The 12,838-nt window shown below is 46.9% G+C and overlaps 1 protein-coding gene across 5 annotated transcripts in view; it reads left to right on the plus strand.

The window, feature by feature from the left end:
• The window catches only part of DAAM2 (dishevelled associated activator of morphogenesis 2), a 319,828-nt gene that overhangs the window by 251,106 nt on the left and 55,884 nt on the right, over positions 1 to 12,838 (plus strand). For all 5 annotated transcript variants that reach the window (XM_088445364.1, XM_088445368.1, XM_088445366.1 and 2 more), the window contains one exon: positions 11,612 to 11,696. In XM_088445364.1, coding sequence (XP_088301490.1) covers positions 11,612 to 11,696 — 85 coding nt within the window. The remainder of the gene's footprint in view (positions 1 to 11,611; positions 11,697 to 12,838) is intronic.

The following is a 12,838-nucleotide window of genomic DNA, read 5'->3' on the forward strand; positions in this document are numbered from 1 at the left end:
CTCACTATCAGGACACATGTAATACAGACAGTCCTGATGTTCCCTCACTCTCAGGACACATGTAATACAGACAGTCCTGATGTTCCCTCACTCTCAGGACACATGTTATACAGACAGTCCTGATGTCCCCTCACTCTCAGGACACATGTTATACAGACAGACCCGGTGTCCCCTCACTCTCAGCACACGTGATACAGGCAGTCCCAATGTCCCCTCATTTTCAGGACACAATACAGATAGTCCCTTTGTCCCCTCAATCTCAGGACACATGTAATACAGACAGTCCCAATGTCCCCTCACTCTGAGGACACATGTAATACAGATGGTTCCAATGTCCCTTCACTCTCTGGACACCTGTAATAAGGGCAGTCCTGATGTCCCCTCATTCTCTGGACACATGTAATACAGACAGTCCTGATGTTCCTTCACTTTCAGGACACATGTAATACAGACAGTCCTGATGTTCCCTCACTCTCAGGACACATGTAATACAGACAGTCCTGATGTTCCCTCACTCTCAGGACACATGTAATACAGACAGTCCTGATGTTCCCTCACTCTCAGGACACATGTTATACAGACAGACCCGGTGTCCCCTCACTCTCAGCACACGTGATACAGACAGTCCCAATGTCCCCTCATTTTCTGGACACAATACAGATAGTCCCTTTGTCCCCTCAATCTCAGGACACATGTAATACAGACAGTCCCAATGTCCCCTCACTCTGAGGACACATGTAATACAGATGGTTCCAATGTCCCTTCACTCTCTGGACACCTGTAATAAGGGCAGTCCTGATGTCCCCTCATTCTCTGGACACATGTAATACAGACAGTCCTGATTATGTAAATGAGCTCTTTTCTAGTAATCGCCTGCCTTTGATCAACCTTCTTATGAAATTTAGGTGTCGACAGACTCTGCATATGGGTGAATATACACATTTACACACACTGTTTTGTTTTCATTTGGACAGTGCGTATTAATCATCAGCATGACTGTTATACTGGAGTTCTGGCTTAGCACCCTGTAGTAAATGGCAGATATGTCACTGGGACACAGGCAGCGCAGTCGCTGTGATATACAGTCCCCGTCCTATAACATGTTGTCTACAAACACTCACAGGATATGTAGTGACATTTTTTTCATTGTGAACCCAGACTATACATGGCACAGATTAGGTTTCCAATGGTAAGTCAGCAGCTGTTTCTAATTAACATGAACTTCACATAAATCTTTGTGGTTAATTCCCTTCTATTCCCTTCTATTTACCCTAAACTGACACTTTTTATGTGAAATGTTATTTTCCATTCACTATGTTTCATATATATAATATAATATATGGGTTCCAGTCAGGGGTGTGCAGTCAGGATAGGCAGACTGTCATACTCCTGAGATTTGATATAAAAATGATTAGAATGATATAACTTTGTTTATTGTAATAATTTTTATAGTTAACACTCACCAGCTTTATAGAGCTCCCTGGGACTGCACAGAGACGAGAGAGGAGGCAGCAACAGCTAAGCCTCACTTCTGTATAGTCAGACACTGCTTGCAAAGCTGGGGGCGGGGCCACACCACAGGTAGTAAGCTGCACAGAAAAAGAGCTAATAGAGGCATGCCTCTGAGTATGTGGGGCATGCCTTGAGCACGGATTGACACCTTGGATGTGTCATGTGACACAGATGTGCAGTGTTTAGAGATCGGAGTTCAAGTCAGCAGCAGCAAGAGAAGACACAGTGATACAGGTAGGAGAATCAGTGGACACTAAAGCTTAGTGTAGTGAGGGGAGAGTTACATTGAGTAAGGGGTGAGACAGGCTCCCAGCACTCAGACCCATCGCCATGTGACCTTACTGCACGTCACTGGTTACAGTCAGTAGATCTACAGTAAAAAGGTTGACAATGTCTAGATAGACACCAAATGGTAGACACTCAATAGGTGGACAGGGACAAAAGGTCAACATGGGTGAAGATAGACAGGTACGAAAGGTTGACTGGGTCAAAAGGTCGAGATTAAAATGGTCGATACATTTTTTTTATTTTTTATTGTTTGGGGTTTTTTAGGGTTAGTTGTAGGCAGTTACTGGAGGGTTAGGATTAGGCTCTAGGAGGGAGGGTTAGTGTTAGGTACTTACCCCAACGGATAGGGTTAGAGTGAAGATTAAGCTTAGAAAACAAAAAAAAATGTGTCGTGCATTTTTGTGTCAACCATTTGAATGTCGTCCTTTTGTACCTGTCTGTCTTCATCCATGTCGACCATTTGTGTGGTCGACTTTTGTTTACCTGATGACCTTTTGTCCCTGTCTACTATTGACCATTTGGTGTCTATCTCTACATTGTCAACCTTTTTACTGTAGATCTTTTATATCAAACCTATATACCTGCGACACTCTGTCAACGTCTTTGTGTATATTTTTAGCCACCACCGTCACCTGTCAGTCGCCATCCAGGAACGCCCCTTACATTACTGCTACTGTGCGTCTACATTTCTTCTGTGACTCTGTACAATCAAAATCAGAATGTATTGTGCGACTCAGGCGTAGGCGAAAAACATCGCTCCATTGCCTCCAATATCGCCGCTGCGCCCGACTCAGAATCAGGCCCTATGTGTTGTACGCTTCCCCATAACGTAATACTGTCTCCGCCATGGTTCATGATCACCTTCTGCTATAGCCAGCATTCACCAAGTACATTCTATAAAATGACACATACAAGCTGATCGACTGATTGATTGAATGAATGATACATCTCCCCCTGTGTTACCTAAGGTGCAGTGTCTGATTTCCACCATACACACTGCTTAGGAAATACAATAGGCCACGCCACTTTTTTGGCTGGGCTTCTTCTTAGTGACACTCCTATAAAGGACTGTATTGTGAATTGCTCTATACATTATCTTCCATCGCAGCCACTTGTTTTTTTTTAAAAGTGCATACACACGGAACGATAACGATATCGTTCATATCATTCATTTTTATGCAGTGAACGACCAACCGCATGAACAATAACTATATCTATGATCGTCCGTACATGCAGGTAAACTTGCACAATATTCTCAACTTTGCCTGCTCAGAGATGTGGCAGGATGACTTCACTGATAGATATCTTTCTAGTCGTTGGTGGTACAGATCGTACCGTGTGTATGCAGCTTTAGTTCCCGCTAACCTGACCAATATTACACAGGGGCGCCAAGAGGGGGAGGAGCGGGTACTATTAGCCCGGGCTTGCTAGAGGGGCCCGGCACCGCCCCAGCCTCCCTCACTCCTCCCCAGGGGCGCCAAGAGGGGGGGGAGCGGGTACTATTAGCCCGGGCTTGCTAGAGGGGCCCGGCACCACCCCAGCCTCCCTCACTCCTCCCCAGGGGCGCCGAGAGGGGGGGAGCGGGTACTATTAGCCCGGGCTTGCTAGAGGGGCCCGGCACCGCCCCAGCCTCCCTCACTCCTCCCTCCATCACAGCAACCCAGCTGCAGTGGGAGACACACCCAGGAGCAGCCGCAGCAGTCTCCTATGCCTGTGGGGGGGAGCGATCACACTGATTGTGCCACCCCCCCCCCACCCCCCCTTCATAGCGCCTCTGTCCCGGACACTGCAAAAGTGGTGGAGGTTTTTTTTTTAGCTCAAGGGGTCGTGGCCACGCCTCCTGCAATTAGGCCACACCCCCTTCGTCTGGGCCCGGCCGGGCTCTCTACGTCCCTGATCTTACCCATCCAACCAACCTCAGACTTAGTAGCTTACACCTCTTATCTATCTATCTATCTATCTATCTATCTATCTATCTATCTATCTATCTATCTTTGCCATTTATCCAATCATAACCTCACATACAATCTTAACCATCCAGCTAAAATGGGCCTTTTAACTATCAAGTCACCATCCAGCTCCCAACCAGGTGTCAGTCTAGTTATATTCAGTCTAATTCTGGATACACACTCAGATGTATCTGCAGATCGAGTGATCTGAAGATGATGAACAACCATCATCTATGTTCAGTGTGTAGGAGGAGGCGGGACGCTGGCCGGGGGGGGGTCAAGGGCGTATCCGCCCCCCTCTACGCAGCTTCCGCTGGACAGATACGTATGTCTGCAGATATATCTGTCCATCGGCTGTGCAGCACAGCCATTGCGATATGTCGTTCACAGACATATCGCGAGTACACACTGGCCGATGGGCAGCAGATATACTGGCCGATCAATTGATCGCCCAATATATCTGTCAGTGTGTACCTAGCTTTAATGTATCTGTATAAACCATTCAGACAAACTTCTCTCTGACTAGTGTCAAACAACAAACTTCCCTGACACCACTTACAGTACCTCGGAAAGGTCATAACCCCCTAGTAAACATCTTCTGTTTCTGGAAGGATTGTCCTTTGCTTTGTTGCTTCTCTGGGTTTAGATGAATGTAACAAGTAATAATGATGCCGGAAATACCAGACTGGATTTCCCATTGCTGCAATTGTGGCCCCATCAGAGCTCCATGGGAAGCGGCAGATCCCCACTCTGTAGACACATGGACTGTTTATCCATGCATGATATATAGATGTATACTTAGGGGACAAATCACTTACAGATGCTGTAATCATCTGCTACACTAAGAGCAAGGGGTCTCGTTCCAGTGTAACAAATGGACGGAAGATAGTTACAAACTAGAAGGTTATGAGCTCCGGAAGCGCAGAGATTCCCAGGCACTTACTCCCACCCCGTCATGGAGCACTTCTCACTGTAATACTATTCTAATAGCAGTCACCGTCCTCTCTGATGTATTATATCTCCCCTCGGCCAGCAGGAATCAGAGCAGATTTTCACATAACTGTAGAAAATGGCACAGATGTGAGAACTGACCCCTGAATACTGGCACAGCTGTGCCACCAAACTATCAGTACTGGCATAGGCGCGATCACTGACCCATTTGTACTGGTACAGCAATGCCACCAAACTATCAATACTGGCATAGGCACGATCACTGAACTCTGAATACTGGCACAGCAAGGCCATAGAACTATCACTACTGGCATAGGTGCGATCACTGACCCCTGAATACTGGCACGGCAGTGCCACCAAACTATCAATACTGGCATAGACCCGAGAACTGACCCATTAATACTGGCACAGCAGGGCCACTGAACCATCACTACTTGCACAGACGTGGGAAATGAACCATTAATACTGGCATAGCAGGGTCACCAAACCATCAATACTGGCACAGATGCGAGATTTGACCCATTGATACTGGCACAGACGTGAGAACTGAACCATTAATGCTGGCACAGCAGGGCCACAGAACCATCACTACTGGCACAGATATGAGAACTAAATCATCAATACTGGCACAGCAGAGCCACCGAACCATCACTACTGGCACAGAAAAGAGAATTGAACCATTAATGCTGGCACAGCAGGGCCACAGAACCATCACTACTGGCACAGACGTGGGAAATGAACCATTAATACTGCCACAGCAGGGCCACCGAACCATCACTATTGGCACAGATGTGAGAAATGACCCATTAATACTGGCACAGCAAGACCACCGAACCATCACTACTGGCACTGACGTGAGAAGTTACCCATTAATACTGGCACAGCAAGACCACCGAACCATCACTACTGGCACAGACGTGAGAAATTAACCATTAATACTGGCACAGCAGGGCCACCGTACCATCACTACTGTCACAGATGTGAGAAATGACCCATTAATACTGGCACAGCAGGGCCACCGAACCATCACTACTGGCACAGATGCGAGAAATGACCCATTAATACTGGCACAGCAGGGCCACTGAACCATCACTACTGGCACAGACATGAGAACTGAACCATCAATACTGCCACAGCAGGGCCACCGAACCATCACTACTGGCACAGATGCGAGAAATGACCCATTAATACTGGCACAGCAGGGCCACTGAACCATCACTACTGGCACAGACATGAGAACTGAACCATCAATACTGGCACAGACATGAGAACTGGCACAAAAATTAGAGCCACAGGACATCTCCTCTCACCCTATGGCTTTCCCAAGTGTTGATTCTTGTAGTGTGTGAACCCTTGCCTCATAGCCTCAGGAGGTTTAAGCTTCAGGTACAGTTTGCATTAATACATATAGTATATGAAACTTGTGGGTTTTACATAATCCCCCCCCCCCCCTTTATTTGGCTGAATGGATGGTCCCCCAGCACTTACACTAGTGTTACATTTTCCAGATGTTGGTGCAGGCGACAGTGGTAGTCAGGGGTATGGGCCCCATGCATGGCCAGGTGGGGCTGGTACCACACTACAACAAGCCTCTCCTTTATTGTAATTCTCCGAGATGTACATTTTTTTTTGCCAATACAACATGGTGTTTGTGAGCTTTTACTTTAGAAGCTACAGCACTGTCTGGTCTCCTACAGAGTAATCCTCTTTCGTTTGGTTCCTCTCTGTAGGACTTGTGATGGTCTGGCCCACTCCGTCCCACTTCACCCGTCATTCTGTGTCACCTTCTCTTCAATTGTCTCCCTATGCATACAGAACTCCAATACTAGCTAGGCCAGCCAGGCTGCAACAGCTTAGTGGTGGCGTTCAGGGGGTGACAGGTTCTCTTAGTGCTGCTAAAGGAAACATGTACTCAGTGGATGTTGGGAATTGTAGTTACTGTACCACTGTTACCCGCAGGCTGCTGCTCCTCCATATGGACACAACCATACAACAGTTACTGTTACATCAAATATTAAATGATGGTGCTTGCTCAATGGTCTTGGCCCATCTGTTTGGTACGCGATTCGGCTGTCATGTCAAAGTCACGTATCCGTCTACGAAATCATTTTACCTCTAAATCAAAAATAAAAGCTGGAATGTGAAATATCAGAAAAAGCTAAGTCCCATTAAATCACCTCATCCCACACTGTATATTTATCGGATTACGTGAAATCTTACAAATAACCGTCTCTCCTTTCGCTCCAACAAAGCAAATATCTGCAAATGCGGCATTGGCGGGGACTATTCAGGAATCCGCGTTTGTTTACAGGCCGAGCTGTCCCACAGCTGATATCCCAGCTGCCGGCTATCGCAGGACATTATAACTTCACATCATTCAGTGTCAGGAATATCTGATGCAATTTCCCAAAGCCCTCTCAGAGTTTATGTTGGCTTCGGCTGGAGAACACGATTCCTATTTGATACTAAATATGCTCTTTTTCTTTCCTTTGAACACTGCTATGGAATCTGAAATAAGTCCAGAGCGTGTTTAATCAGCAAAGTATTACTGTGTATTTGTATATTTAATCACTTATCAACGTGTATGTCTTGTATAATCGTCTGAAATGTAGCAACATTCCTATGTTGGAGGCGCTCACCATTATAATGAAAAGTTACGAGAAACAAGTCGATCTTACAGCAAAGAGGATTCTGAAACTTTTCCTAAGAAATTCAGCCTCAGTAGAGAATATATTTTCTCCATAGTGGAAGCAATTGTCCGAGCAATAACTGCTGCCTCGGGGTTGCTTGCAGGTTGATGGAGAGTCTCTAATTCAGGGGTCTTCAACCTTTGGCCCTCCAGCTGCTGTGGGACTACACATCCCAGCATGCCCTGCCACCGTTTTGATATAACAGCATGCTAAAACAGGGCATCCTGGGATCTGTAGTTCCACAACAGCTGGAGGGCCAAAGGTTGAAGACCCATGCTCTAACTGAATAGCTGCAGGTACATTACTGGGAGATGAGCCCGTGCTGCACGACCCGTGGCTACTTGAATCTGCTCCTTATACCCCTTTTAGACATATCGAGAATTGCCCACCCCTAGTCTAGATAGATACCAGATGTTAGACAGTCAATAGGTCGACAGGGGCAAAATGTCGACACACTAAAGGTCGACAGGTACAATGGGCGACAGGGTCAAAAGGTTGACACACAAACAATGGTCGAAATATGTGGGGGGGGGGTTTGGGGGGGAGGGGTTCTACCCCTAACCCTCCCTTTGGTGCCTAACTGTAACCATCAGGGTAAGTGCCTGGCCCTAGCGATCCCTTCTAGTGTCTAACCCTCTAGTAAGTGCTTAACTCTCCCTCCTGGTGCCTAGCCCCAACCTTCGGGGTAAGTGCCTAACCCTAAACAAAGAAAAAATGTCCACCACTTTTGTGTCAACATGTTGACCATGTCGGCCATTTGTACATGTCGACCTTCTTACATGTCGACCTTTTGTCCCTGATGACCTATTGACTGTCTAAAATCTGGTATCTATCTAGACATTGTGGACCTTTTTACTATAGATCTTTAGACCGGATCCCCCTCCTACAATAGCAATCGAACAAATTGACAGAGCTGGATCTGGGGAGAGGAGTCAGTAGTTTGACCGCCCTTATAGCAAGGGATGAAGAGCGAGTATCTGATGGATTGTAAAGAGCTGCCCGGTCCGTGCTGCAGTGTGTAGAACCAGTCGGCGCACACTAGCTACAGAGACACTGCCCGTTGTTGTGAGGTCTGGTGGCTGGAGAATGGGTGTGTGATTGCATGAGTGTGATGTGTGTGTGTGTGACATGGATGTGTGTGTATAAGCGTGACATGGGAGCAGCCTGGCAGCCCTGGCTGTTAGAATGCCAGGGCATACCCTGCTTATGGGGGTGCTTATGCAGGGTTTTGTGAGGGTAAAGCTCAGTGGAAACGGGTATCCTGGTTCATTAGACCCGGGAGAGACGCATTTCCTGACGCTAGGAGATGATGTAATCTCCAGGCGCCGGCAGAGGTAAGCCCCGGCAATATCCCGGATCCAGCCTGCGGTGGAAATGGGGTTCAAGCTTGAAACCCGTGTTCAGTGTACTGGGCTGGACCCGGGATTTTGGTGGAAAAGTGGTATTAGACGTGTGCATATCTTAGCAGACCCTTAGGTACAATGATTTTAAGTGACAGCGGGCGTCACGATCACTATTACAAATGAGTGCGGGGAAGCTCACCATTCCTATGTACAGTTCGGGAATGTTTTGCAGGTTTTTTGAACTTTCATCTCAGCGGAGCAGGTTGAAATAAATGTCAGTATCTCTATGGGGAATAGTTACAAAGTAACTATCGGCAGAGAACATTTCATCGCATGTGGCGCATGTTGGTCTATGTAACAACGCCTCAGTCTCTCCGTACTGAGGGCCTGATTCAGCAAGGATCACAGTAGCAAAGACGCACGCAATCTGTCGATTAATTCACATTGCGCGTGCGTATGCAGCGCAGTGCGCGTTTGAACTAGCAATTACGATGGGAAATGCGTTTGCAGAGGCTACGCAGACCCTGAGCACATTGATTGACAGGAAGTGCCGTTTGTGGGTGGTGACAGGGTGGGGTGGTTGGGCGCCTTCTTGCCAGTGCGTTCAACGCCGTTGCAGGGGTGTGCATAAATTATCCACTGTGATACCATACGCAGCCTGAGGGCTCATAGCGTGTGCTCAAGTTAGCAATTCCTGAGTGAGGTCTGACCTGCCTTACCTGTGTGTATGGGTCCGATGTTACTCGAGGGAGTAGCGGGCGTCCTTATGGAAAGCTGTGATCGCAATGCGATTGCAAATATTTGCATTTCACTGCTAATATTAGCATCTGCGGCGCGTACGTTCTAGCAGAATAGCGATCCTTGCTGAATCAGGCCCTGAGCCTTACATTGCACATTTGTTGTGGACGCTGTGCGTCCTCATTGCACTTTGTATTCTGTGAGATCCTTTGTCACGATGGCTTCCCCCATGTTGTTGCTCATGCTTCAATAAAGTTGGCTTGCGTCTGAGTCGCACTGCGCATATGTGAAGGTACGTTACCGTTGTCGCACGCTACTATTTTTTTTATTCGCAGCGTGATTGACAAGCAGGGAGCTATTGGTAACGGGTAGTGTTGGCTGAAAACGCTTCGGGGGGGCGTGTCACTTCCTGCGTCTGCGATCCCGTAACCAGGAAACATGGCTCCGGCATCTCAGTTACATTCTGAGTGACCAAGGAGTCGATGTTTGTATGCTCTGCGTCCGATGCTGCGTATGTGTACACAATTGCGGACAGCTTGCGAATGCTCTGGTGGGCGTCTCAGTACGAGTCCCGGCGGCTGTCTCATTAGCATAATTTCGCACATCCTCAGCTGATAAAATTTCATCTACTGTGCCAATAGCGTCAACTCTGAATCACGCCCAATGTCCCTGTTGAAATCACTGGGTGTGGGTATGGCAGGACATAATGAGGGCATGATCAATGCCGTCAGATAATGACCACAGATCATGGGCACAGTCTAATCTCTTTCTCCACCAGTCACCATCAGCACCTGATTTACATCAGCCTTGTCCTGTTTGGCCATCTGTACTCATTGTGAGTAACTTCAGTGACCCTGGAGAACGGGGTCACAGTGTAACGGAAATAACCTGTGGTCACCGTTAAAAGGATTTGTTTTCTTTTCACTATTTGTTCACTTAAACTTTATTAGGATCATTACAAACAGTGCAGAGTAACTTACAGAGTAAGTGATCTTTTATGTATGGCACAATAGTAAAGTTAAGAAGCAGACCGCAGACCATAGTATTTTTTTTTCTGATTGGTCTAAAAACAAAACATTTACTAACATGAAGAGCCTGTAACCCAGTGGGCACTGCCATTACTACAGTCATAAATCCACCATATTATAGTTGCTTAGTAAAAGGGCACCTCGGGCATCTACACTTCTCCCTGCGCCCTCCCTCCTCCACTCTGTTTCCTCGAGAGTCGCATCGGTCTCTCACTGTGGGATCTATGAGGTCTATGTACTAAGGACCTGATTCAGACCCGTCCGCTGTGAGCGATTTTCACCCATCTGCGCATGCATATAATTCGCAGTGCGCGTGCGCAAGCCATTCGTTGCGATCTGATTTTGGTAGCTCGTAAGCCACTGTCAGGTCGCTGCTTTGAGTGACATATAGTGCCGTTTGTTGGTGGTAACAGGGGAAGGTGCTTGTGAACGGGGGTGTGGTGTTGCGAACGCAGACGTGTCCCCCAAAACGCCTTTTAAAGGGTGTGCATAATTAGCAAAGTAGCGTCATTGTACACGTCACCTGCATGTATTTCAGCCAGCATTGATTGCAGTGCTTGTGGAGGGGACAGGCAACCCCAAGGGCTGCGAGCTGCTCCGATGGCTCACGATGGTCCCGATTAATCATACATTTCCCGGAGATGACATGTGTAGCGAGAGGCAAGGGGGCGTCTTCAGACACTTGCGAGGGCACTTTGCCGTAGCTCGCTAACACACAGTGGGCGTCCTTACGCGACGCAGTGCGAGCGCTTAATTTAAATATCCGTCCCCTTTTGGCCAGCAAGCGATCACATCTTGCGAGCGGGTCTGAATGAGCTCCTAAGGCTTGGAGAGAGATGGAGATAAAGTAACAACCAATCAGCTCCTAACTGTCATTTTTCAAACACATGGCAGTTAGGAACTGATTGGTTGGTACTTTATCTCCGTTCAAGGCTTAGTACATAGACCTCTATAGGTTACATCAGGGGCATCGTGGTGTCAGGGTCACCACCTCTGATTATCTCCAGAGTCCTCTCACACAAAAATACATGAGATTATGCCATGGTGACTACACCGCGATTCTGAACGATTATCCCGAAATGTTTACTAACCACCCCTCTATCTTCTCCTAGACTCAAGCTGTCCAATGAAGAAATCCGAAAAGCCATCATGGAGATGGATGAACAAGAGGACCTGCCGAAAGATATGCTGGAACAGGTATGATATGCGAGTGCAAGGAGCCTAGAGCTGCTTTAACTCTCGTGACAAGTACTTTTCCGACAACCCATGTTTGTGGATCTCCTTACAGGATGTTATATATGCCGTCTGGCATTGTGAGATTCATTCTAATGGCACCCTCTTGTCTTGCCTGTCACTATAACTGACCAGCCTGCCCACACCGTATGTTGAGATCCACTTTCCCAGCCAGAGAGCCAGGGTGACCTCGAACCATTCCTGAGCATAGTTCTGCAGAAAGTTCAGCTTAATCACTCCAAAATCTTGGTTCCATCAGCTGCACCCTTGGGGTAGATCTCAGTGTAATTGGAGCCGATTTTAATTAGCGATAACCACTTTACATAAAAATTGTCCATATTACTAAAGCACATATAGACGTATGTAGATTGCCTCAGTGTCTTATCCTGGGGGTGTTGGTTGTCTTTATATCAGAAGACTGAGATTAATTCCCAGGAGGGGTCAGAGGCTCTGGGGATGAACATTGGTGGTTTTGTCTTCTAAAGTCTGTGCTAATTCTAACACTGATGTGCAGAGTCACTGACTGCTGTATGAAAGAATGATGTTTGCGTATGAAGGACACTGGATATATTTAAAGTAACCAACTCATACAATAGAAGAGGCCATTCATTTATATACATATATCCCCAACTATGGATGTGAGATCATCTGTCTGGGCTTTCTATAACTAACCCATTATATGCACCATGCTGCGGGCTAGAGCCAATTGTGGAGATCTAAGGTCAGAGGGGACGGGCTGACGGCAGAGGGCATCGGTATTTAGTGAAGTCTCTGTTTAATTAAGAGATACAGTAGCAGTACCCTGAGGCCTGGTCTGATACATTGTATCTATGCTTTATGCCTTGTCTGTGCCAGTTACAAGAATATCTCTTGTTGTCAGAGCAATGAGTGACTTACATGCAGAGTCTGCGGAGGAATGTTATCTGTCTAACACCCTATGCAACCGTGCGCTGTGCTATATATTCTGTCCTGATTCCGTATATATGTCTCATAGTATACGGATAGGGATCATCTAAAGTGTGTTCACTGTTCATGTCTTATAAATAGCCACTAGTATGCCGTCTTTATATCAGCACCTAAACCATGAACTGAATACTACATTGCAT

The sequence above is a fragment of the Taudactylus pleione genome, unplaced genomic scaffold (assembly GCF_031769625.1).
Source record: "Taudactylus pleione unplaced genomic scaffold, aTauple2 ptg000378l, whole genome shotgun sequence".
Classification (NCBI taxonomy): Eukaryota; Metazoa; Chordata; class Amphibia; order Anura; family Myobatrachidae; genus Taudactylus; species Taudactylus pleione.